At 39.6% G+C, this 26,303-nt stretch overlaps 1 protein-coding gene across 5 annotated transcripts; it reads right to left on the minus strand.

Moving 5' to 3' along the window:
- Window positions 1-581: 581 nt before the first annotated feature.
- strip2 (striatin interacting protein 2) lies at window positions 582-26,020 on the minus strand. Of its 5 annotated transcripts, none has more exons than XM_028043911.1 (22): window positions 25,608-26,020; window positions 21,836-21,905; window positions 19,772-19,846; window positions 17,040-17,174; window positions 16,373-16,493; window positions 15,916-15,984; window positions 14,194-14,300; window positions 13,984-14,111; window positions 12,992-13,180; window positions 12,647-12,697; window positions 10,296-10,528; window positions 9,043-9,108; window positions 8,909-8,972; window positions 8,032-8,103; window positions 7,822-7,896; window positions 7,008-7,105; window positions 6,241-6,367; window positions 5,036-5,136; window positions 4,886-4,952; window positions 4,683-4,787; window positions 3,849-4,053; window positions 582-3,301 (listed from the first exon to the last, which is right to left on the minus strand). In XM_028043911.1, the coding sequence occupies exons 1-22, from the start codon at window positions 25,716-25,718 to the stop codon at window positions 3,051-3,053; spliced, it is 2,520 nt and encodes an 839-aa protein (XP_027899712.1). In that variant the 5' UTR covers window positions 25,719-26,020; the 3' UTR covers window positions 582-3,050. The 5 variants fall into 5 exon arrangements, with proteins under 5 accessions (XP_027899712.1, XP_027899714.1, XP_027899715.1 ...); XM_028043913.1 differs by having other exon boundaries at window positions 25,698-26,011; XM_028043914.1 differs by lacking the exon at window positions 25,608-26,020 and adding an exon at window positions 23,683-23,793.
- Window positions 26,021-26,303: the final 283 nt, after the last annotated feature.

Raw genomic sequence — 26,303 nt, forward strand, 5'->3', positions numbered from 1 at the left:
AGGCAAACACTGCCACAACAAGAAAGCAGAACTGCTAATCTGCTGCACGGTTTCCTGCCTCAAGATGTTAAAACGTTTTTTGTTTGTCATTCTGTGTAGTTTTGTTTTATCCACTTAATTTTTCACTCTGGTCTGTCTGAAATCCCACATAAATTCTTTCTCGATTTGTTATATACTAAAATTATATAATGAAGTGCCAGCTAATTAATTTGATTAAGCCGAAGAGCAAGGGTCCATGAGCAGAATATCTGCAGTTCAGCGGGCAGATATCTGAAATTAGCGCTTCAAGTAGCCTAGAGTCACTTTCTGTGTTTCAACACAGCAAGTGCCTGCCTGCGTCAGCTTCATTTAACACATTACATTATCGGACAGGTTCCGCTTTGGGCGCATCGGCTGTTTCTAACTACTTCACTTCCGACTCTTACTCCAGGAATATTAATGGAAAGTGGATGAAGTCAGTTCTCTATTCTCTTATTTACTCCCGAATCCTGAGTGGATGTGTTTCGCCTGACCTCCAGCATGCACGAATACACTTGGCTTAACGCACAAAGTATGCTTAAAAATCAGATCAGAAGCAAATAAAGTTTTTAGACAGGTTTTAATAGGTAACTCTGATATTGTAATTTATCACTCTGTTGTATAATGCCTCTGTGGATCTGTAATTGCACATACCCCTGAATAAATTCAGTAAAGAGAAGTAACACCATCCAGAATATACAGATATGGAAGAGTAATACAAACACACATAGATACTGTACTGACTTCCACAGAATCCTACACACCTCATGTAAAACACTGTACAAGATACAAGACACAGCTATTATTTTTTTGATTGTACAGTTAAAAGGTAGAAAATAAAACAACTGTATTGCAAACCTCCAGTAGTGATTTCAATGCAAAAGTGTCGACATAATTAACAAATAGGAGCTGGCACTCAAATTTGGCACAAGATATATATATATATATATATAAAGAAATTAAATGCAGCTGACAAATGCGACTTCACTACTGTGTACACCTTCTGGAGTTAAAGTTTATTGTACTGAACTATGAGAGCGGAGCTGTGTACTTTTCTCCATGTAGTGAGCTAGACAACGGTGAGGAAGATTTTAAAACTCTTGCTATATGTTATCTCCATAAACCTGAGAATATATACTATTTTCAAACTATTTTCTTTGTGAAGAAAATTGTGACTTTAACAGGAAAACAGAATAATGATAATAGAGCTAGAAATACAGTTTTCTGAAGTAAGATTCTTTTTTTAAAGGTTGCAAGCTGATAACATCTTACCTGCAGTCGCTAACTTTCTTGACGTCGTCATTCAGGATAAATCAAACCAATTTATTTAGAGTTATATTAATGTAGACACCAAAGTTATTTTCCACTGCATGTAAGATTTTGATAGCTTATTACCTTTTAACCCAACTCCGCTTCAGAAATCCTGAAGTATCCCTTTAATGTCTGAATACAGGTGCAGAGAAAATGTTGGTCATGCACAATTTGTACACAAAGGCAAACAGCCGAGCGTCAAGATGAGCATCCTACTGTATACAAAGACACGGAGGAACTTGTCCCACAGAGCGAGTACACTACAAACCAAAAAATGACATCAAAACATCCCACTGTGCTCGTCCGTGTGCGTAACAACTGGGTTTGGTGCCCTGCTTGGGTACTCCAAAGTGAAGGAAGAATAGCAACAAAAAAAAAAAACAGCACCAATTATTGTAGCAATCAAATCCCACCATCGGTGTGCTGAGCAGTTACATATTGTGCTGTAGTTGGAAAGATAAACATGGTGTCGAGCAGAGTCGCTACAGATTTCCAGCTGTTCCATCTAAGTGCTAATTGCTGAGATTTGAGAAACCCAGATGGTTCAGGGGAAAGGCTCAGGGAAGCAACTCCACAAAGTAAAATGTAGTGGCTGTTGAAAACTGTGTTGAAGTTGCTTATTTAATCTGCAGACTTTCTCAGTTGTAACTACTTTATGACACACAAAAAACGTCCCTCAACAACATAGAAAAGCCACAGTTTAGTCAATGCTAACCCTACTGTACATAATATCAGTAAGTAGCTAGCTTTATTACCACATAATTTTGTGCCCATCTTACAAGTGTGACCTGTTAAATTTATTTTTTATGCAGGACAGGTCTGAATTTCATCTCCCTGAACTTTCCTGTGGAACCATCCAGAACTCTAAGTGCTGACAGGTTTCGATATGTATAGCAGATGGACGACAGCTGTGTCTGCAAGTTTAACTCCAAACTCAAAATGAAAGTAATTCTCCCCGTCAGTTCTGTAGTTTAATATTAAGCATTCAGCATATAGCTTTTTTTTTTTTTTTTTTAAAAAAAGAAGAATTATTGTTTGACATTCCTTTAACTGTGTTTGCTTTGCTTTCCTTTCATAAACAACATCCATAAATAAACTAATACACCTACAGCTGGTTTTGCTTCCCTATTTTCCTGTAGCTCCCAGAACCGTATTTTTTTTGTTTATATTATTCTTGCAACTTTCTTTTTTTAAAGAAAATGGATAAAACAATGTTTGAGTTTCTGCTTACAATCTAAAACCTAATACCTCCAACTAATTTGTTTCGAAATATAAAAGTAAATTGGATTTTAACGTGTATTTTTAAAAACATCATAAAATGTTTCCCATAAAGTGTTAAAAATAAATAAAACAATGACGGAATCAGAAGAGCACCGACTTACTAAAGAAGAGGGACTGGCGGGGGCTGGGGGCAGTAGAACTGGTCGAAACAGTGTCGTGCTACAACAATCTGAAAGGTTTTTGAGCTGCTACTTTCATTCTTATGTGCTTACGTGTTCACAGTAGTCTTAGGCACATGTTATTGTAGAAAATGTATATGTGCGGCATCAAATCGACCTGATCTTACCTGCGTTTCTCCTTCCTCCTGAGATTTGACCAAACACCATTGTTGTCGTCTTTCAGCGAAACCTAGCTAACTTCTGAAATAAAATCCACACTTTTAATTGACCTCTGCAGTGCCACGTTTCCCTGCCGCCTCCGCCTCCTCCCAGCCTCGGCCGTTACGGGTTCTGCAGCAGCCCCTCCCACTGGATGGGCTGAGAGAACACCTCTCGCTCCAGCCACATCTCGTAGCTGTAGTGGAAGTCCTCCGGCAGCTCCACGCGCTGGCCCAGCACGCTCTGCAGGCAGTTGTCCACGGGTGCGAAGTCGCCGTTTTTGTTCTTGTCGTAGCGCCGGCTGTTGAACTTCTCGATGCTCTCCCGCAGGGCGCACTCCTCCGCCTGGAAGTCCCAAGGTCGAGCATCGATATCTGGTGACAGAGAGCAGGAGAAGAACTTGTATTAGCATGTGTCGATTGAAATCAATTCCACTTTTTCAGATAGGACATTTGTGTCCACATTTGCTCGTCTCCATGTAATATGTCCTCTTCCTATCAATCTGTGCTTCTCTCATGGTGACAAATCACTCTCCTATGAGAAATAGTGACCCTGAGAAGTCTGCCCCCTCTATGTTGCTATGGCAACACCACCCAGATTATTGCAAGAGACTGGTGCAGGATTATGTTTCAGCGAGCACAATAATACTATAATTGTGCGTTGTGAGGAGGGAAACGCTGTTAAAAAAATGGACAAATTTTTTCTGTTTTTGCCTTTTTTAATCACACTTAAATGTTACAAACCAAACATATTTTAATACTGGAAAGGAATAACCCTGAAATAAACACAAAATTACATTTAATGACATTTTTTAAAAATCTTTGTCTTTTTTTTTGTTTTAGGCACATGGAGTTGCATTGCTTTTTGAGATCTTTTAGACCTCAAGCCTCAAAATATTAGCCGCTAGAAACGCATGTTTACCGTTTCCGTAGGCCCAGTCGTCATTGAGCCTGTGGCGGACTTTCTGGTAGATGGCCGACATGGTCTTCATGTTGCTCTTCCTCCACTGGCGGCCCAGATACTTGGTCTGAATCTTGAGCAGCTTGAGAACGTAGAGCTGCATCATGGCCTGCTTGACCTTCAGAGCTCTCTTCAGGATGGGGGCCGACTTAAAAACAACCAACATCTGAAAAGGAGGAAGACATTTACTAAACAAACAAAACAAAAAAAATTTAAGTAAGCAGCTATTTTCTCGTAGCTATTTCCTGTCCTGTCTTGAGTCATGTTCTCTTGTCTTTCTCATTATGAACAGTGGTATTTTAAACGTTTGTTGTAAAATCTAAACACTGAACTAAAAATTTGATCGCAGCTTTGAAGTATAAGGCCTCTGGGTTAAATCCCGGGTCTGCCACCTTTATAATCTAAGGAGCCATTTTTGCTCTCAGTGTAGCTAAATAAAAGCCGTAAATGTTACATTACAGTAAAACAGACAAGTACAATATTTTTTTTTTTTACATTTCTACTACAGAAAATATTTCAAATGACCCACAGTAATATTTCTATTTCTAAATTTTAAAATAAAAAGAGCATAAAACTTTAGCAAAAAGAAAAGCTCGTATTTTCTGATATAATGAATATAAAAGATGTAAACAAATATTACAAAAACTCTCAGAAGGTGATAAAAAGCTCCAATTATTGCTCAAATGAATCAATGCAAAATGACACTGTTGCACTTAAATATACATAAACATTAAAGCTTTCCATACATTTTCGTCATGGGTGCTATTGGCTTATCAAGACATCTTACACACACACCATGGTTCTGGAGTGTTTCCACTTGGTCAGCTTGTTGAGGATCCTCAGCAGGTTGATACAGGAGAAAAGGTTCCTCCAGCAGAACTGGTTGTTGTCACCTGCTTCCTAAAAAAACAAAAAGAAACAAAACAAACGCAACTCAGCCGAGTCAGAGCGACGCAGAGATGCTAGCTGATCTTCGTCTGGCGCTTTCTGTCACTCACCAAGCTCTCGGCCGTGAGCTCAGGCATCTCATGGACCACACAGTGGGGAAAGTCCAGCACGCATATGCTGCAACACATCGCATGTTTTCACGTATGTAACGAAACGTTCTGCAACATTTTTAATTCATTATGTGAGCTGACGTTTCCTACCTGTTCTTGGCACTGATGTAGGACATGATGTTCTGGTTGAAGAACTTGAGGATGAGCGGGATGCAGTTGGCGAACACCAAATGCTGGGAGACTATTTCGAACTGCGGGAAAAGGAAATGCTCAAAGATCGAAAATAATCCCGTTTCGTTAATAAGGTTTTTGCCTGTGGAAAAGGTCAAGAGTCGGAGGATTTTATTCTCATGCAGCAGAGATATAAATCCTTCACATTGCTGGAGAAGCTTTAGAAAAATTACACACAGCATCAGTTCAGCAGCGGGCTATCAGGATTTAAAAGTCAAGTGATTAAATATGAGTTAAACTTCCATTTTTTATATCTAACCTGAATTGTTTAGCTTATTTGTTGTCAAATAATGTAAAATATATAGTGCCTTTACAACCACAAATCTGTGTATTTTATTTGGATTTAATGTGACAGATCAACACAAAGTAATGCATAATTGTGAAGTGGAAGGAAAAGCAGGACCATATTAAATCTTTAATTTTTCTACAAATTCCACTTTTTTCCCCTTTTTTGATCATATTTATTAACTGCAAGAGTATGTAATTATGCTGTGGATGAAAAACAAAATGAACAAAACAATAGCTACAGATCAAGACTCACTGTTATTCTGGATCACAAATATAACAAAACTTCGCTGGTTCAACAGAACATTGGTTTTGTTGAACCAATGCTTGTGATTCCCCATCATTTTTTAAAATAAGAATGAGAAAATTAGGAGCAAAACTAAGAGTCTTGTTTTTAACATAGAAGACTCCTTTTTAAAAATGCTTTAGAGTTTAAAACTGAACAGCAAAATATTTGTCGCGTAAAAAACGTGCAAAAAGCAAAAACTTGTGCACACTCCCGTAATGATCAAGACATTAGTTTATTTTTATTTCTTCCACCTGCCATTGAAGTAATAACTGTAGATCTCAGATAATTCTGTGAAATGTTATAGGGCCCTAATATTTGCAAAATACTTTAATGAATGCAGTTCCTCTTTGTGGCAGCAGAGGGAGCCATCATCTTAACTCGACTCAGCAGCAAACTGAAGGAGATTATAAAAAACGTTTCCTCATAGCAACAGAAAATATCTACATCGGTGCGTCCCTCCATAGCGGAATGGAGTGATGATGTCTGTGGGGCTGGGAGTTGTGAGTATGGAGTCAAAGGTCAGGGGAACACTTGCGCTGATGGCTGGTACCTGGTAGATGTGGTTCAGCTTTAAGTGCTTAAGCAGCAGCAGCAGCAGGGCGGAGATGGCCTTGACAATGATTTCTTTGTGACGGTTCACGTCAATCCCCAGCTTCATGCTCTGAAGGACGGTGATGCTGCAGGACAAACACACACACACACACACACACCCATTAACTGTAATCCATAAGATTTGTATGACACAAATATGTCTAGAAAAGGAGGAAGACCAGGCTCTTCCTTCGGAGTCAAGGATAACTTAGACAAACGTGTGACATATTGGGTGGGAAATGTTTCTTTTTTCCACTGACTGCGTCAGAGACATCCAACAACATATAAATAATACAAAGCGGTTTATGTTCAACAGCGCCTCCTTTGGACAAAAATACAAACTGACGAGAACTGTAACTTTCTGTCTTTATGGTTAGACAAACTGTGACGAAAGCAGACAAATTCTGTGGAGTAAAAGTCACCTGATCAATAAGTCACTCCTACCTAATGACTAACTTAAATATTTGTATTTGTAGACTTTATTTGCTATCTTATTGTCTTATTTCCCTCCTTTTGTCATTACTTTTTCCTGCCGGTCCTTCCATCCTTCCTTCCTCAGCTTCCTTTCCTGTTGCTTGCATTCCCTGGTTTGGGTGGACTTCATATTTAAAAGTCTACCCAGTGTGAAAAAATCTGCCATAAATTCATGGGAAACTTTGGTATTTGTGATGTGAAAATAAACACAAACAACAAAAGAAAAAAAGTGTGTAGGAGGTGTGCGCTTACGGCATCTCCTCGGGCAGCACATCAGCCAGGATATTGATTGAGTCGGTTTTGGCTTTGGATGTCGGCGCTGCTGCCAGCAGGAGCTTCAGGAGGGCGATCTGACGAGAATACGAAAACGGGCAAGTTTATATTATCCATTAACAGGTTGCTTAATACATTTGTGTATTACCCTGGAAGGGTCTTTCCAGGTTTTACCAAATGAAGCTCAAAGTGCGTCTGTTTCATATTAACGATTTTGTGAAGTTGAATATTTGTTCACCACTTTCTGCCTGGATACATCTTTATGTTTTGGTTAGGATTACTGTGTGCAGTATTCCCAAATGCATTTAAGTGAATGGAAATAAAGGTTTTCGTAAGCATTTTGAACTTTACTGGTTTACAAACAACAAAAACACTGCTTTTATTTTGAAAGAAACTGTGCTAGTTTTGTAACAATTCCAAAAAAGGGCTCCAATGGTTACTAAAAACAGGCAACAAGTAATAGGGAACAGGGAAGGACTAAATAGATGACAGTAAAATCACTAATTTCAAGTAGTCAGTAGAATGGGGTTTGTATCAGCTTTATTCAAGAATTAAAACTTAAACTTGCGTCTAATTGAGTAAAAAAGAAGCTGCATCTGACTTTCAGTTTCCTCCCCTCCCCCCGCCTCAGCATGTGTAACACATTATAGCACCACCTATTGGTCCTATTACACCATTACATTTTCAGTCTGATTCATAAGGCTGAAATGCTTCAGCTACATTTGAAAAAAGTGCTCAGGTTTCCTTCACAGAGGGGGTACGAGTAATGAGAAGTTAATAAAGAGCCACTCACCACGTACTGCGAGAGATTAGGAAGCATTCCCACGTATAGAATCTCAGCAGGGGTTTCCTCCACCTCCTCCTCACCCTGTCAGCACAACACACACATCCGACAAGCAATTACTATGTTGAGTCTCTAACAGAGCTGCCTTTAATTAGAGTTTTAATTTGAGCTTAAACCAAGTATAATGATGAATGAAGAGAAATTGAAACAGCAGCTCACCAGACTGAGTGGACACTGCAGAAGCTCCTCTTCTCTCCTCATCTGGATCTCAGATACCGACACATACTTGTGCTAGAGAAGAGAAGAACAAGGCAGCTGCTGTAATGGTTCTAAATAACCGTTCTGTTATTTAGACTGTGAAAAAGTTTGGTGTCTTTTTAGTTTTGCTTTTGTGGATCGTCCGACTTCTTTCGACAAAGGCAAAAATAACCGGAGAAACTTCAAAAATCATATGTTGAATAGAAAAGTCTTTGAAAGCCAAGCTCAACCTTTGTGGAAAAGTAATTTATCTAAATAAAACCTGTCAGACAGGTTGAAGTAGGGTAGTAAATTTCACATGACAAAACATGAGGCCGCATTCTTCAGCTAATGATTATTTTAGTAATCGATTATTGTAACGATTAATCGGATAAAAAAATATCTATAGTCTCCAGATTTTTCATTTAACCACTTAAGAAAGGCAAAATGTAAATATATTTTGTAAAATTTTGGTTTAATTACTGCTCAAAGAAAGCTTTATTTTTCCAGTTAACGATTGATCAATTACTTAGTTAATGACTGTTTTGATTAATCGATTAATCACGATTAAACCGATTAATCGTTTCAGTCCTACCACGATTCAACACATGAGAAACAAAGTCATTGACGTATATTAGTCTGGAAAGGATTACAAAGTCATTTCTCAGTTGATTGGACTCCAGTAAACCAAAGTGAGAGTCAAACAGTTATTAAGTTTGATGTTCCAGATTGATTTATGGCCTGAAAACTCCATGAAAAAAAGCAAAAGCAGAAGAAACCTGCAGGTCCCAATGTTTTCTCGAAGCACTGTAAAAAGTTTTTATAGAAAGCAAAACACAGTAAAAGTTTGCCTACTCACCTGTTTGAGGGTCTTGACACTCTCATGGATGGGCCTGGGTAACCCCACCAGGGTCTCCGTGTCACTATGGGAGACCGAAGGGTTAAACCTGGCAGAGTGATGAACTGATTGACCTTCAGGAGCAGCGCACTTACTTTCCCAATGTAAAACCAATGAACTTGTTCCTGCTGGTCTCCAGGAAGTGCTCGATGTCCTTCTCCCTGTGAATACAAAGAATCAGACGGTGGAGTAAATGCTCCTGTTTGGCCCTGCAGGAATCAGCACAGCTCAAGAAAGACAAACCCAGCAGCTAGGTGTTCTGATAAGAGATAAAAGATGCACAGCTATGATGAGACATTATTCACGCGTACTGAAGCAGCAGCGGCACCCTGCAGAAGCACCCAGGCTGCTCTCTGGAATAAACAGATGGAGAGCATATTGCTGCTTGAGCGCAAAGAGAGAAAACTGTAAGGAATTTTTATTTAGACCTAATTTTAACCTTTTATATGCTGGCATATATGAAAGTAGGGAAAATTAGTCCTGACAACACGGCCTTTCAGGCTTCAGCGTTAGGAAATGGATGGAAAACAAACATCACGTTTCTGACTGAAGTTCAGGAATTTCATGATTTGACCAAAAAAACCAAAAAAAAAAACAAAAACGGACTAATACTAGAAATTGTGGGTGTTTATGTAAAAATTCAATAACATATTGAGGATTTTCTTTTTCTGTAATCTAATTTTCCTCTTTAAAAATTTAAATAGTGCTATAGCAAGCTATTATTTTACTAATCAATTATTCCAATGATTAATCGATTAATCGGATAGATACATACATACACGTATTTTATACAAGATCTGAAATATACTAAAAGAAAATGAACATTTTATTACCTACCATGCAATAGCATAGTATTGCTTTTGTGTACACTTGATTTGTAGCAAAGGATGAAAGTAAAGCTAAAAAATATCCTTCTAACAACATGCGAAAAACTCAGTTATTTCTGCTGGATTCAATAACAACACAATTCAGCCATGATCTGTTAAATGTGTTTTTTGGATTTATTGGTTAATAATTGGATAGCAAAAGATACTAAACAGACTTTTTTTTCACAGAATTTTAACTGGATGAAGCTAAAACTATGTCATTGAGTTCTGCGTAGAACATATTCAATAGGCAAGTTGTTATTAGTATTATTGTAAATGCAAAATGGATATTAGTTAGCTTTTGTCTGTATTTGCCAGTTAACGATTAATCGATTGCTAAATTAGTTGACAATTATTTCAATAATCGATTCATCACGATTAACCGTTTCAGCCCTATACTGAAATAAAATCTTCAACAACAACAACAAAAATTCCAGCTTTTTCAACTTTTTTTCAAATCCTTCAGTGAATGAGACGCTCACCTAACTTTGGGGGCCCACGGCAGGCCTTTGGGGAAGTTGACCCTCTCTGTTGGGGGTCTAAGTGGAGGCGGAGGAGGCGGAAGCTGGATGATGACGTCCCGATCCAGGGGGTCCACTTCCCCCTCGATGCCGCTGTCGGTGTCCTCCGGGTCATCCTCTTCGTCACGGGCGTCATCGTTCTTAAAGGGGTCCCGCTCGTTGTAGGTGTCCAGGCTGTCCTGCTTGACCAGGGGCTGGAAGGGGAGACAGAGGACAGGGAGTCAACACTCACAAGGTGAGACTGTATTTATGGGAGTTCAAATGTGCCATCTTGGAAAAAACCAACAACATTCTAATCATCTTTTAATCTTTATTTCAGTTGCTTTTTGGATGAAAGTATAAGAACATCGACAGGTCTCCTTAAACTTACCAGCCCACACTGCCGTACTCTAATATAATGGCAGATTTTTTTTTTATTTTTAAAAAGGACAATTTAGAGTTTGAGTCGTGATTATGAGAACGAATGAAATCTTCCATCATTTGCCTTTTAACAGCTGCGACGAAACAAACAGGAGGACGAGGAACACGTCAGTCAAGTGCAACTTGCACACACCCACGCACACCGGAGAGGAGGACAGATTAAACGACGATAACACCTGTTTGCCTGCGGCACGTGTAATAAACCCACAGGAGCTTATCTGGGTTTACAAAAGAAAAAATATATATTCCACTCACTGGCTCATGCTTAAAGGCAGTAGTTGGTAGTTACATGTAGATTGAGGATGTAACAAGAAGTCAGAAAATCGTTTTAATGTTTCTGAATTTAAAAAAACCTTAAATGTTCTTGTTGCTGTTTGTTATGGGATTAAGTCCAATCTAAACAAAAAAATCGCAAGGGCTTAGAATTAAGAATTTTTGACCACAAAGAACTTGAAGAAAATTTATATTTATGCTTTTTATTCTGCATATATCCCTATTTTCTAGGCTCCAAGCAAAGAAAAAAACCCCAAAAAACAATAAAATAACATTCTCACATTGTGATACTGTCATCACTCTTACTATTGATCAGAATCGGCAACAATTGATGGTATATTGGCTTCTTGTGAAAGCACCCTGCAATATTTGGCAGATAACCTTTTAGGTTAAGCCAACCTAAGCATTCCCACATTATAATACCACCACCACCGAAGTTGCCAGAAATCAGAATCACTTCAAGGGATTTTGAGGTGGAATAAAAAAAAAAAAGACCCAGACTCTTACTGTTACTGTTATTAGATCATTATTTCTCAAATCCATCATATTTTCTGATTTGCATAGGAAGACAAATCAGAATGCTGAATGCCGAAAGTTTTTCTAAAACCTCAAAAATCAAACTCAGGGGCTGACGGCTCGCAGTAGTCTGACTTAAGTGGGGGACAAAAAGAACGTTTCCACAGCAACCAAACGCAGCGTGTCGTTTTGAACTTACCACACAGGAGCACATCAGAAGAAAAAGGTACACAACTCAAGCCAACACCGAGTTTTCACGTCCAAACAATCCCATTCCGAGTGTGAACCGCACAAACTCACACAGTGTGTGAATGGCAACGGTGCAAGCATCAGGCATGAGCAAGCTTTCTGGCTGCTAGCTGGACTACTGCAGCTGATGTATGGTGCATCAATCGGGGAACTAGAGGTGACGGGTACATAGAGTGTGTGTGGTGGGAAGGTGATGGTGGTGGGGGGATGAGAAGAGAGGAGCAGGTGGAACTGTGTGGGGAGCCATTCTCTATATGGAAAAGCCATTCTCTGCTGAGTGAAACGACAAAGCCGGAGTTCTGCTATCGGGGTTAGGAGGGCCACCGCTTTCAATTACATCCAGTTGAGAGCTTGGAGAAGTTCAAGCTAGAAATAGAGTCTCAATGAATGCATTTTAAAGGAAGTGGCCCCTTGCCGAAACGCTACAGAGCGCGGTGGCTTGTTTTGAAGCTAAAAGAAACTAGCCGCAATGTGATGAAGACTGCAGGAGAGATGCTCCTAAAGTGAATGTCTGAAGTGAACTGTCTATATGGGAGAGTGGAGAGAGTGACCACGCCGGAGCCGATGGTTACAGCCAGCAAGTCAGCCCTGTTCCGCCAACCCTGCTGCCCACAGAGGAGGAGGAGGAGAATATCAGGGAAGGAGGAAATACAGAGCACAGACAGAGAGAAGAGGAATTAGAAAAAGTGGGATAATGAGAGTCGAAAAGAACATACGAGGAGAAAGTAAAGAAACTAACAGAAAGGAAGAAGAAAAGTGGGACTGCAGGGAAGTGGGAGAGGAGTGCAAAAAGTCCAGCTCGGTGCAAAGAGGAAATGCAGGAGGAAAAGAGAAGGGAATTTGTGGGTAAAGACCTGCTTCTTGGGAAAGGGACTGTCTCCTTCCAAGCTATCAACAAAGGCACTCTGTGGGGACAGAAGGAAGAGGGGCAATGAGAAACCAGAGGGCAGTTAGAGCTCTAATGAAAGAAAAATAATAATAAATAATAAGCAGAGGGCTGGGAATCCCACCAAGATCATCTTCGGTCACTGACTTACAGCAGGGAACTGATGATGTTGGTGAAGCAGTTAGAGAAAAGCTGCAGAAGATCTACTCTTCCATGCTAATGAGGGGTTAGCTGTTAGCAAAACAGCTGAGGTGTGTGCGTGTGTGTGTGGGGGGGTGTATGTGTGAGTGTGAGCAGGTCTGGATGCGTGTACCCTGCGGCTGCGGCGGCCTCTCTTCTGCTGCTGCTGCTGCTCGATGAGCTCCATGGCCGAGGCCGGGGGAGACGCCGCCCTCATGGCTCTCACCACCTTGATGCTGTCCTCCGGCAGCGGGGGCAAGCTGAGGCGCTCCCGGGCCCCCACCTTCATCTGCTGGAGCTCTTCGAAGCCCCCCAACGTGAACTGGGAAGCGGGACATAAGAGCAGCGATTCTCAGATATTATTAATGAATTAATCAATCAATCTTATCGTTTAATGATTAAGTCATAAGCAGCTAAATACAAGCTCAGTTTTGTCTTGGATGAAGGGGGTTGGATAATGGCGCATTAGGGATATTGTGGCTAGAAAAAAAAAAGTAAATTTCCACCAAAAAACTATAGCTACTTTCTGAGCTACAAAAGTTTAAAATTTGCTAAAAAAAAAAAAAAAACTCAGGAATTTTTTGAATAATTTCAGAAATTTGAGTTTGAAAAGTCAATAATTTGTAAGACAAAATTAATGATCTCACAAATTTTCTAGTTTCTGAGTCAAAAGTTGAAATGTTTTGATTTCTGAAACTTAGAAATTTCCAAGTTTTTTTTTTTTTTTTTTTTAGAAAATTTGAGATTAATATAAAGTGAATATAAAGTTTCTCTGTTTTTTCCTAGCAACGTTTTGACTTTTCCAACTCAGCTGTTCAAAATACTAAAATTCAAGTTTTCTCACGTTATTAAAATTAGACGTATTTATAAAACATAAAACAGAAACCTCTTTGGTTGCTGAATATAAAAAGAAAAGATGAATAGAATAAAACAGAGATATTAACAGCAGACTTTTACTCGCCACTCTGCGTCAATGAAAAGAATGCAGTAGCAGCATGATGCTGCCACTACTAGATTTATTTCTGAAAAAACATTTTAAAACTATTTGGTCAATCACATAAAATCATAATAAAACACATTAAAGCTCATAGAACATAGAAAAAAATGTAGCTTTATTGCACCAACCAGCACAGTTTTCCACAGCAGCAGCAGCACTTTCTTCATAGGGAAGTGAGGCGCGTTCATGCTGCAGAACTTGGTCACCATGGTGAAGAGGAGCAGAGCGAAGGGCTCTCCGTTGTACAGAGGCGAACCTGGAGGTTGTTACGAGAGTCTGCGGGTTAGAAACGACGACAGTCAGGAGAAAAGCTGTGCAAACACACTGCGTACACACACCAAGCTCGTTCTTGAAGGTCTCTCTGGCTGCCCTCCACTCGGGTCGGTCATCCTCTGTTTGGACACGAATGGTCTCCACCATCAGGTACATGATGCTCAGGAGCACTCTGAGATTTTGAGCACATGATACAGTTAGACAGATCGTGCAAAGGGTGGTTTTGTCCTTGAAGCTGCAGGTGATTCTGCAAACCGTTTCTGTTTTAGTACAAGATCAAATCCTCAGCAGCCTCTTTAGTTACAGTATTTTGATGAAGCATTCGTACCTCTTGAACTTTTTCATATCTCACATTGGAGTGCATAATTATGAAGTGGAAGGAATATTAGAGACGGACTGAAAGTGGAAATCCCAAAATAAACACTTCCACAGTGAAGCATGAAGGTGGCAGCATCATGATGTGGGAACGCTCCCCTCCCACCAGTAGGGACAGGACAATAAGCTAGGTTTAAGGCTTTTTAAGACAGTTTCACCACCATTATGGTGTAACTTTAAGACCAAAAGAAATCTTTAAAAAAACATAAATTACTACTTTAATCATTTGTTTGAAGCTTAATTAATAGCTGAAGTAAATATAACTATGTCAACTTCATTTACATGGTTTGTCATGTAACTTCCATGTGTTCCTACAGGGTACATCTTTGTTCATAACAATCATAGGTTACATGTTTTAGTCAGCTATTAAAACCGCTGCTTTCAAGCCATTCTTTCTTGAACATACACTCTCTCATCATGAAGGAGCAGGCAGTGGAAAATCTATCAAGATTGTTTGGATTTCATTTGCCTTCACACACAGAAAAGCGGTTTCAGAAGCACATTTCAACAGGCTTACAGCTTCCTGTTTGTTCCTTGTGATTTGTAGCAAAATTACAAATAAATACCGACAGTGTAATTATCAAAATAAGCAACAAATGAAGCAAAATGCATGATTACCTAAATATATTTGAGTAAAATCTAATTTAAAACCTAGTTTAGGAAGTCTGGGTCTAGCTAGTTTTCAAGCTAAATTCCAGAAATGTCTTAAAATCTACAAAAAACTTGATCTTTGGGCAAAGGTTCACTTTTCAACAGGACAAAGTCCTCAAACAGCCACACTCTAATGTTGAAGCATAGTCTTTAATATTTAGAATTTAGACCTAGATCTAGATATAAATTCATTTAAAAATCAATGGAAAGACTTGAAAATGGACAATTCACAAGTGCTCTCTGTCCAGTCTGACTAATTTTGAGCAGTTCTGCTCAAAGTATACAAAATGTCAGACTCTAAATGTGCAAAGCTGGCAGATTAGATACTCTACTTACATTGTTTTATTTTATTTGGTGAATCATTTTAATTCAGTTGCTATGCTTGTACAGTGTCCTCAGATATTTCACTGTACAAAACACTGCTGACAATTATATGCTGCAAGTACTTCTAATTCAACACTTATCAGTTCTTTAGAACTACTTGGGTGTAAATCTGCTTCTCCAGCTGGTAATTATTTGTGCACATTTATCCAGAAAGAGCACAGAAGGAGCTCTGAGTGTGTCATCTGAGCAAAGAGTGTGATTGTGGCGTTCGGCCTACTTTGGTCAAGCATCATTTCCACCAAAAGAAGCAGAAGCTTAGAAATTAAAACGAACAAACAGTAAAGAGTCAGTTTCCTCTAGTTATCATCTCTCAGTATTTTCATCTGAAACAAACGAGGAGTCGTGTTTGCTGCGATTCGTGTGTTCGAATGACTTACCTGAGCTCGGTGCTCTCTGCCAGAGAGATGGCAGGCTTCCTCACTGCACTGCTGCACGCCTGGCTGTTACTGTAGAAAGAAATATTGGTTCTTTTTTTTTTTTTTTTTTTTAATCGCAAGAAAGTCTGAAAATCCTTGCAAAGGAATACAAGATAACTTGCAGCAAACAAGTAATAATTACATTATGAGCAACAAGTCTTATCAAGAGTGTTATTTTTTTTAATTTATTTTCCAACATAATCTGTCACTACTCTACATGTATTTGTTTCACTTGTACAGATTTGTAATTAGACTGTGCCTTGGTGAAGCTTACAGAACTACAGTACATTCCCAAGAAGGCTGACACCAGCAGCACTAACCACATATTTACAAGAAAATCTAAGAGGCGTGAAGTACCCTTTAAAGTATCCATATGTAAATTACAATTTTCTCTTGGTCTTTAGTGTTTCCTGCTTACTCTATCTCCATGCTGAGCAGCTCCAGCAGCGCTGTGAAGATGCCCATGTCGTAAAGCACGAAGATGTTGTGTCTGGACCAGTGGAGCACATCCACCTCTGTGTCACACTCATCAAACACACCTGGCAAAAGAAATGAAACACAAACCAACTGATTGTCAGTAGTTTAGCTAGTGCGGGGTCCCAATTAAAGGTCTGAAAGTGAAAAGAAATTAAAGGCAGAAGTGATAGAATTTTGGAGTAACACTATCACATTTATACTTACACAGTTCTGGAAAAATTAAGATCCCACTGCATTGAGTCCCATTGAAAACCCCATGGTTATTACACCAAATATTGATTTCTGAACTCTTCCCGAGTTAAAACATTAGTATTGTTGTTTCTAAATTAATACTAACTTGTTTTCTTTGCATTATTTGACGTCTGAATAACATCTTTTTTCTCATTTTGACCGTTCCTCATTTTCTGCAAATAAATCCAACATTTTTTGCTTGGAATTTCAGAGACATGTTGTCAGTAGTTCATAGCATAAAGCAACAATGTTCAGTTTACTCACACATATGTTTATAAAAAGTAAAATGCAAGAAACTGATTTTTTTAAATGGTCTCTTAATTTTTTTCCAGAGCTGAATGTGCTGAGGCTGTTGGTGATGGATTGGGAGCACGAACCCTGAGCCAGGTAGAGGATGGCCCTGGCCACCTTCAGCCTCTTGTCCCTGTCCGTCACCTCCAGCGCGTCCAGCAGTCTCATGACGTACGCCCTCTGCTCGTCCACCGTCAGCTCCGTCCACCTTCTGCCTCGTGCTGCAACACACAGTTTGCTTCTATTTTTGCTTTATTTCCATGGTTCTCAACACATTTTCATACCAGCAATCTGAAAAACAGCTTTCAAATGATGACTCAATTTCTCGGGTGGAGAAAAAGCGACTGAAAGCTACCTGGCCTGCGTGAAAATATATTTAACCACAATTGAACTTGCCACACCCGGGCGTGATCACTGCTTGGCTAGTGGAAATAAAGGAACAACTGAAATGGCCTATTCAAAGTCTAACCTTAAATCCATTTTTGATGCTATGGCAGGACATTCTATAAAAGAAACATCTCCACAGTGATGAACGGGAACCTTTTCCCTCAATCCATAAAATAAATCCTAATTTTAAAACTGTGTTTTGTATTTACAAAAAGTTATCCTTGTCTGGTGTTAAAATTAATTTAATGATCTGAAACATTTAAATTTCTATTTGGAGAAATACACACAACCGACTTTCATTTTACATTTATTATATATATATTTTTTAAACAAGGGTGATCTTGCCTCTTTCAACAAGAAAATGTTGGTTCTGTATGACTCGAAGTAAAAAAAAGATTCTGAACTACAATCTTCGTTTGAAAATATTTTGGTATTGTGACAAGATAAGCCTAAAACCCTGGAGGTGCTACATTTTCTAGAACATCTCTAAACATTTTAGGATTTTTATCAAATTGATAGTCAATAAATTGCACTGCTCATCATCCCCTGACTTAACAAATTTCTTCACCATAACACATCTGCTTCAACAACCCTTTTTGTGGAATTATTTTTACTTATTTTTGAGTGAAATGGACAAAAAGCCAAATCACGAGGTTCACCAAGGCTCTGTTTTGGGCCCACTTCTTTTTCTAAACTTAAGAAGTCAAAACCAGGTACTCTGAAACATCATTTGTTTTCTCCAGTAATCTCCCGATTGCCTTAACACATGATTTGTCCTACTTGTCTCGTGATCAGGCCCATCATCTTCCTTACTTTCTGATTTAATAATTACCGTATATAATAATAACAGTTATGTAATAACTTTGTTTAGCGAGTACGGATGTGAATGGGGAGGCCAACTCCTGCTCCAGTCTGTGTGTTATTAGTGGCATATTGAGTGCCATCCCTTTGCATTAGCTGCAGGAAGTATCTGAAAGCACAGAAAGCCCTAATTAACAGGAACTGATGGTGCTATTATGAGAAATTAGAAAAGATTATTAAGACCCAGCAGGAAATGAGGCACACACAATAAGTACACTTCTACAGAAGGAAAACAAAGCAAAATGCTTTTCCTGTTTTCACTGTGATCCATTATTAGACTGTTTATTTGATCAATTTTAATAGACACTAAGCATCATCATCATCATCGGGGAAGAACTGATAGCCTTTAAAGGATGCTGAGACTTACTCTGTGTGCTCTCAGGAAATGAAAATAAGATTTTTAATTTCAGCCCTGTCTCAAAAAAAAAAAAGAAAAGACTGCAAAAGGCCTCAATCAGACATGTCTCCTCTATTACTGTAATTTATGTTCGTGAATTCTCTTCCTGAGAATTCATGGGGCAGCAACATAAAAGATTGATGAGCAGCCTGTCAGTTTCACATGCACTGCAGAGCCCAAGTCAAGCAGGGAAACCAGCCTGTCGATCGGTTGCACACACAACGCACTCATCCTAATGAAAAGACCACGGTGCAAACAGGCGGCCCTGAGCTGCATCTCTGTGAAGCAGCAGCCACAGAGGCCGTCATCTAATCCTGCTATTTATTACCCATCAATTCGGAGGCGAGGTGACAGAGCAGCACTTCTGATTAAAAAAAAAATAGTACATGCTATTTTTTTTGGAGCACAGTGAGTGCTTTGTGTGTTTTTTATTCTTTTATTTTTTTATGGTGAAACCCTCTGGCTCGCTAAAATGAAATGTCGACAAATAACGGGGGGGGGGAGAAAAAGCAAAAACAGGATTGATCTAGAAATGAAAAATACAATTTGGGTGGTCAAATGGTAGAAGTAAATTGGAATCTGAAAGTGAAAAAGCTCTGGGATTGGGCGCACCACAGGGAACCATCCTTAGCTCCCTGTTTTATTTGTGATTTCTGAACAATTTTGAAGCTTCTGTTTTCTCCCAGTCACTTTATCTGCTGGTGATTCAGTTTTATTGGTTGCAGACTGGGTTGAGGAGATGCTTAGCACTGAGTTACATAAAGTCCATGATTGGCTGGTAGAGATATCGCTAAATCCCCAAACCTTAAAGAGAAAAGCAGCTTTTTTTTTTCTTTCTTTCCTACCTGGTTATAAAACAGTAACTAAATTAAGTGTAGGTGTCCAGATATTCTGTTCTTTAGGGTTTAAGTCCTCTTAAGAACAGTATAAGTTTTATACCATCTCTTTCCTTCCATTTGTTTTCAGTAGTAATGTGTCTGTTAATGTATGTTTGTACTGAGTTTTATAGGGAAATAAGGAAATAAGCTCTTCGTTTTTTTGTATTGTTATGCTCGATGATACCTGATTCTTGTTAGTAGGTGTTAAGTCTGATCTTTGTTCCATCACCAAAATAAATTCAATAAATTCCAATTTAATTCAAGTCAGACACATTAAGACGGAGAGAAACACTACCATGGCTCCTGAAGTCCTCCTCGAAGTAGTCTCTGTTCAGGGCGAACTCTGGCTCTTCTGTGTAACTGTACAGCTCTGCAGAAAACATGAAACAAAATATTACAATTTTCCTGTCAAAAAAGTACAGTTGTGTCTCCCTGTATGTTTCAAAGAAAAATTATGAAGTACTTCAATTGAAGTATAGGCTCAAATTTATGCTTGAAAATAAAACAAATTTTCCAAAGAAAAGTGAACCAAATATTCTCCACAACAAATTTAAAAACACTTTTATTTTTTAAATGAATTTTGTTTAATTTATGCTGATTATATCTATCTGTTCTTAATGTTGGGCTGAAAATTTAAGCGAGACAAAACAGAAGAAATGTGTAACCGTGGAGAGTGGGGATGGGATGGTAACTACTGGTAACTACAACCCCCTTCTGTCTGTACTTAGAAAACTCGAAGTTGGTTTCATTTAGTGTCAGGCAGGTGTTTAAAACAAAGCCTCTCACCAGAGCATAATTTTGACTCTCCAGGTCCACTTCCTGTCAACAATCATTGTAATCCTTTAAGCTTTACAGCAAACTGAAGACGCCTGGCTTAAATTCTTTAGTGAAGGGGCATGCTGTGGTGGCGCAGGGGGTTAGCATGCCCCACGTTTGGAGGTCTTAGTCCTTGACGCGGACGTCGCGGGTTCGACTCCCGGTCCCGACGACCTTTACCGCATGTCTTCCCCCCTCTCATCACCCTCCTTCCTGTCTGCCTACTGTACAAACAAATACGAGCCACTAGCGCCGCAAAAACTCTTCGGAGAAAAAAAAAAGGAAAAAAAAAAAAATTCTTTAGTGAAACTGACCTAAAATGTGCCAGTAAACGAGGCAAAGCATGTCAACTCCTTAAAGGAGGCTAATTAGACCAGGCTCTGAATCAAAAGAGGATAACTGGTTCTGGCTAGACTTACAGAAGAAAAGACCTCAGCTTCTGTCTAAATTGATGTGGATCAGATCATTTTCGTGGGCATCCATCCAGTTGTCACACTGCTACAAGTCTCCTTCTGCTCTCAGAGCACTCGTTATCGTCTGACCTCAAGGAGATGAGCTGTTGTGACTGACTGCATGCTCACCAGGGTGAGTAAGACTCTGGCAAATGGCCCGCCGCGTGCCGTGAACATCATGACTCAAAATCAAACACGTACAAAACACAGACTGGTGCTGGATGGAAGCCTAAAGTAGTCACTCAAAATTAAGCCAAGGTCAATCAAAAAAATTTGGATATGGTTGGATTTGCTATATTGGCACCCCTGATTAAAAAAAAAAGCCTCTTCAAAAGTAGGATGTTCACACACGTTGATGGGTTTGGTTTGATTGGGGACCAAAGTTGCAACATTTGTTGCATTTTCAGCTGGTGCGATTCACTTTCACACTGCATTGAGTCAAATGAAACAAACCCTTTACCACCTCAACGGTTGGGGCGCTGCACCACGAACCACTGAAGGAAACAACACAAAAACCTCTGAGCACAACTTCTTCACAAAATGTGAACAAAAAATTAGTAGAGTGAGACAAAGGTTTTTATGCAAACCAGATTTTATTTTTTGGAGTTAGATTCACCCGTCCTCAAAAGAACTGGACTTTCTAGGCAAATGAACAAGAATTTGATTAAAGGGTTGGTGTGAATGCACCCTTGGAAAGATGGAATATCAGGGTACAAAGTTCAGGAAGTGGCTCCAAGAAAATAAACTACTGACCTACAGTTGCCCTTTTCTATAGCCTGAGCAAAAACAAAGAGTCTGAAACAGCTGAGCTGTGACAAACAAGGCTGGAAGACAGGACGTAAGTTCATCTTGCCACAACGGACAGTGAAGAGGAAGGCAAAGAAGATAGAAAATAAAAACAAACTTCGTCCTAGCTTATACAGTAGTTTGGGAGCTGCAGCATAAAGTGAACGCTGGGCTAAGTTGCCATAGTGCCAATCTCCTTTAAGGCTTTTCTACATATTTTTACAAAAAATATGAAAGGGTGGCAGTGCTTGAAAAAAGGTCAGCATGCAGCAGATGAAGGGACTTCAGTGACCTTTGACTCCTACCTGAGAGCTCAGCTGTGAGCATGTCCGAGTCTCCATATTCAAACTCCAGGTTTGGAGACTCCATGGAGCTCTGAGGGAAAAACAACCAAATTAGCCCATCATGAATCATTCTGAACTTTCATTCATCCCTATAACTTAAACCCAGGTATAGAATAGGCATGACCCAGCTGACAGTGTCATTGCACACCAAAGTTTCCCATTGTCCTGAGATTATTCTGCACCATTTGTCTTACATTTTTGTTTCACCCATTAACAACACATAAACACACACTCTCTTCTTCTGGTTCATTCTGTCTCCTCATTTGGATTTTCAGGTTATTAATATTGCCTGTTCCGGCTTCAGGCCGTGCTGATTAGCCATTTGCATATTTTGCCTCAGAGCCTTGCCCCACAGTTTACAGGTGCTCTCTGTGGGACATGTGCGGCTCCTGAATTAATCAGCCTGTAATTGAACGGTTACAGGAGCCTCAAAGTGGTCTGGTGTTGCAACAAAGAGCAGCGGCAATGCAGCAGTGAGAGGGGAGAGAAAAGGAGAGAAGAGAAGAGGATGGAAGGAGCACACGATCAAATATGGCCGCCTCGGTTTCACAGAGGATTAGCTGCTGTGGTCAGGAAGGGAGGATGGGGGGGTCCCTGTTGACCCAACATGTGATGGGATAGAAAATGCTCAGCAGCTCAATGCAACTGCAGCAAATGTATTATAAGTGTTTGCATTAAAATAAGAAAAAAATTACCTTCAGGACAAGGAAGAAAGGGTTTCAAGAAGTTTAAAAGTTGGTTTCGAGGTAACAAGATCCAAGCTTGACGGATTTCTTTGCACACTCAGGCAAGCGTATGACAAGGAAGCAATTTGCAGGAAAACAGGTTGTGCAAGACACATCATGGCATGAAAGTGGAAGACAACACTGGAACGTAAACAGGAACCGATCATAATAAGAGTGCTCTAAATCTTTTACATTATGGACCAATACATCAAACAAAAAAACAAATAAGGGAAGCAGCCTGACCACCAGATTAATAACAAAAGTCTAATTTTATGCGGATGAGGATTAAATACAATCCTGACGTCACCTGAAGCTCTGAGCTCGGAGAGTTAGCTGCATTTAACCCTATGAAAACAATCCCTGAGGGGCCCAGCCCAGATTCGTAAATAAGGACGTGCTCTCTGAGTCAGCCATCCCGATTAAATAACCGTCTGCTGCCGTTCATTAACAGTCTCCTATAAATACATGCCGACACTCAGTCAGCATCGTGTAGGACTGGCTAAATAACACCATTCCATACCATTACTGCTCTTAAAAAAGACCCACGTAAAAGTGCAAATAAGTAAGGAAATCATTTGCTACAGCAGTAGGAAAGTTCAGGATTTGGTTCAGTGGAGGAATACGAGTAAGAATCCAACTCTGCTTTAAACGGCTCCACCACTTTCACCCTGACATGTGTGTGCTGTGTGTGTTGGTCTTCATGATGCGGTTTGTTCACTAATGTTCTCTAAGGCCTTCATTAAACAGCTGGATTTATTCACAGATTAAATTACACATAGCTGGAGTCTAATTGAGAATTAAGTGGCTCCTGAAGGCAATGTGTTGCACTGAAATTTAATCAAAGGTATCAGACTAAAGGGGGCTGAATACAAATGCTCACCACAAGCTCCAAACCTGATCTGTTCGTCCAAGTTAATACACTAATAGACTTGACAACAGCAGGCAGGTTTAAAATCTTCTGAAAAATCTGAATTATCCCTTTAAGTATCTGAACGAGACATGGTTCAGAACGGAGATGTTTATCCACCATCCTAAAAGTGAGAGCTTGCATTCGCACCAAGTCCATTTTGCCTTTTTTCCTACCTTCTTCATCCTGTCTTCTTACTTGCCACAGAGACAACAGATGACCACTGGAACCGGCAGAAACAACTAACTTCCACACAGCCACGACTTCATACGCAGAGCATCTAAACACAGCTTTGACAATAAAAGCTTTCAACGCCTGAGCCATGGAGCCACCGACACCATCAACCAACCCCCTCCTCGGCCCTGCCCATCCCAGAATCCAATGGCTGTGAGACGAATTTGCTCTAATTCTCTCAAACACCCCCTCCGCTGCTTTCAAAGCATGAGCTGAATGACAGCACTGACTGACAACCAGAATCTCTAATGTACCACATCTGGACTCGGCAGGCCTAGCAACACAGCTTCATCTTCTTGTTATTTTTGCATGAGGAGAATCATTAATAGACATGAACTCAGCTGTGCTGGCTTGATGAGGGCTGAGAAAGTGAAGGAGGCATTCAAAGTTGATTTCCAGGGTTCAAACACAAGAAAAAGTAGCAATACGATGCATAAATGAAGTAATAGTTCTTTTAGCTTAACGCATTACTTAAAGTTACAAGTCAGACTCTTCTTTGAAATCAACCAAAATGTCTTAAGATATGAATGGACACCTGCAGAATAACATGCCATGGAGTTTTTCTATCTGTTCTGCCATTTTTTTATACATATATATAAAACATTTCTTAAGATAGACTATCTACTCTCTAAAACAAGCTCCCATATGCACGACTCTGATCACATCACAAGAGGCATGAATTCTCAAGTCCATCTATTTGAACTTTTATCGTTTGTTTTTACACGTTTTTAATCAAATATATTCTTCAAATGGGAATTGCTGTATTCTGGTTGGAGCTAAAAAATAAAAAAGTCAAATATTTTTTGTCTTTAAATTTTGGATACATATTATGTAAACTACACTGACATGTATCTGTTGCGTAAAATTTGTTTATTTACAGTTAAGCGACATGTTTGACAACATTTCATGCTTTTAAAAGTCCTTTTGTGAAACCTATTCCCTGTAAGATAATTTACTTCAATCAAACATTTTACATTTGAAACCCATTTTAGTAAAATGGTGCCCTCTTCAATGCCTGCTGGGAATTATTTCTACAATGTCACATTTTTAGAAATGTGATTTCTTGTTCTGTTTTGTCATTTGTAAATGTGTATATAATACAAAAATAATAATAAAAGGTTTCAATAAAAAACAACAACAACTTTGAAATAAAACAACATATACGAGTAGTTTGCAAACAAGACCATATCAAACTTGAAAGCTCATATTTTGGATATGTAATTTTTTTTGAAATTTGAGATCAATCGGCTTGATTCCCGTGCCTCTTGTAATGTCACAGACCCAAATACAAACAAAGCAGAATTAGCATGTTTTTTTTTTTTTACTCAAAGTGCTTTTAAAAAACATTTTGTGAAATCCTGATGTGGAAATCCACAGTACTGGGTTTTCATTCTCAAGACTGTTTTTCAAAATATATATATATTTAACAAAATATTAGCTTTAAACCAGACATCTCAATTATTATTCACATTACACATGATCTAATTCTTTTAAAAAATTGGATGGTCCAGATGTCAATAAAACCTATAAGACTGGTGATGTTTAGAGAGCGTAAAGTAGGCTAGTGTTTTGTTGTAAATGCGTGTCTGGTGGCTGCTGAGTGGTCCTGGCAGCAGCAGTCACATTTCACCACCTGCATGCAGCACCGCTGTAGGATTACCGGGTTATTTTTAGGACTCAGCTGCCAAAATAACACATCCCCGTCTGCCCGCATGCCTGCACGCTTTCGAGCCAAGACACTGCATGGAATAAGGACATTCAGCTGATCTGAAAGCTCCCCAGCAACAACATACACACACGTTCACACACACACGCACCTACTACAAGCTGTGACAGCCCCAATGTACACATCGCCTCTCGCATTTACCTCCGACTCTTTCTGCTGATCCTTGAACACATCTTTCCCTTTCGGCCTCTGTCTGTCGCCGTTATCGTTAAGGTTATTAATGATAGGTACCTCCATGTCCTCCGCCTGCATCTTTGCTCGCTGCGGCGTGGATCACTCTCTCCGCGGCGGGTCGTGCATGCCCGGTCCGGCGGAGAGCCGAGACTGCACCGCACCAGGAGGAGCTGCTCCACTACGGGGAACCAAGTTGAGGGTCTCCTCTTCCTCTTCTTTCTATCTGTTTCTCTTGCTGCGGATGATGTCCCCCCACTTCACAAATCTGCTTGATTCGCTGTCCCCGCGTGTCCCGAGAGGGCGGGGTTACCCTCAGACAGCACAGTGAGGGGCGTGAGCTGACCCCCTCCCATTAATGTCAGTGTGCCAGTGAGAAGGTAAATGGCTCACAGTTATTTCCAGAGCCCTGAGAAAAGTCTTAAAATCGTTTGAACTGTTTCTCGTTTATATATTCTATGTGGATTCTACAACTACAAGCCTTTCTGCTTACATCTCTACCAACTTTGGAAATCTAGAAAAAAAAAAAATCCGTTTTGATCATTCTTGCTTGTAAAATAGATCAAGCTCTGTCACATTGGCTGGACACAATGGATTTACGTGAGTTTGGACTTTGAGTAGGCCTCTTTCTACAGATGAGACACTTGGCTCCGTCACTGTTCAAGA

This window comes from Xiphophorus couchianus, chromosome 17, assembly GCF_001444195.1.
Source record: "Xiphophorus couchianus chromosome 17, X_couchianus-1.0, whole genome shotgun sequence".
In the NCBI taxonomy this organism is placed as follows: Eukaryota; Metazoa; Chordata; class Actinopteri; order Cyprinodontiformes; family Poeciliidae; genus Xiphophorus; species Xiphophorus couchianus.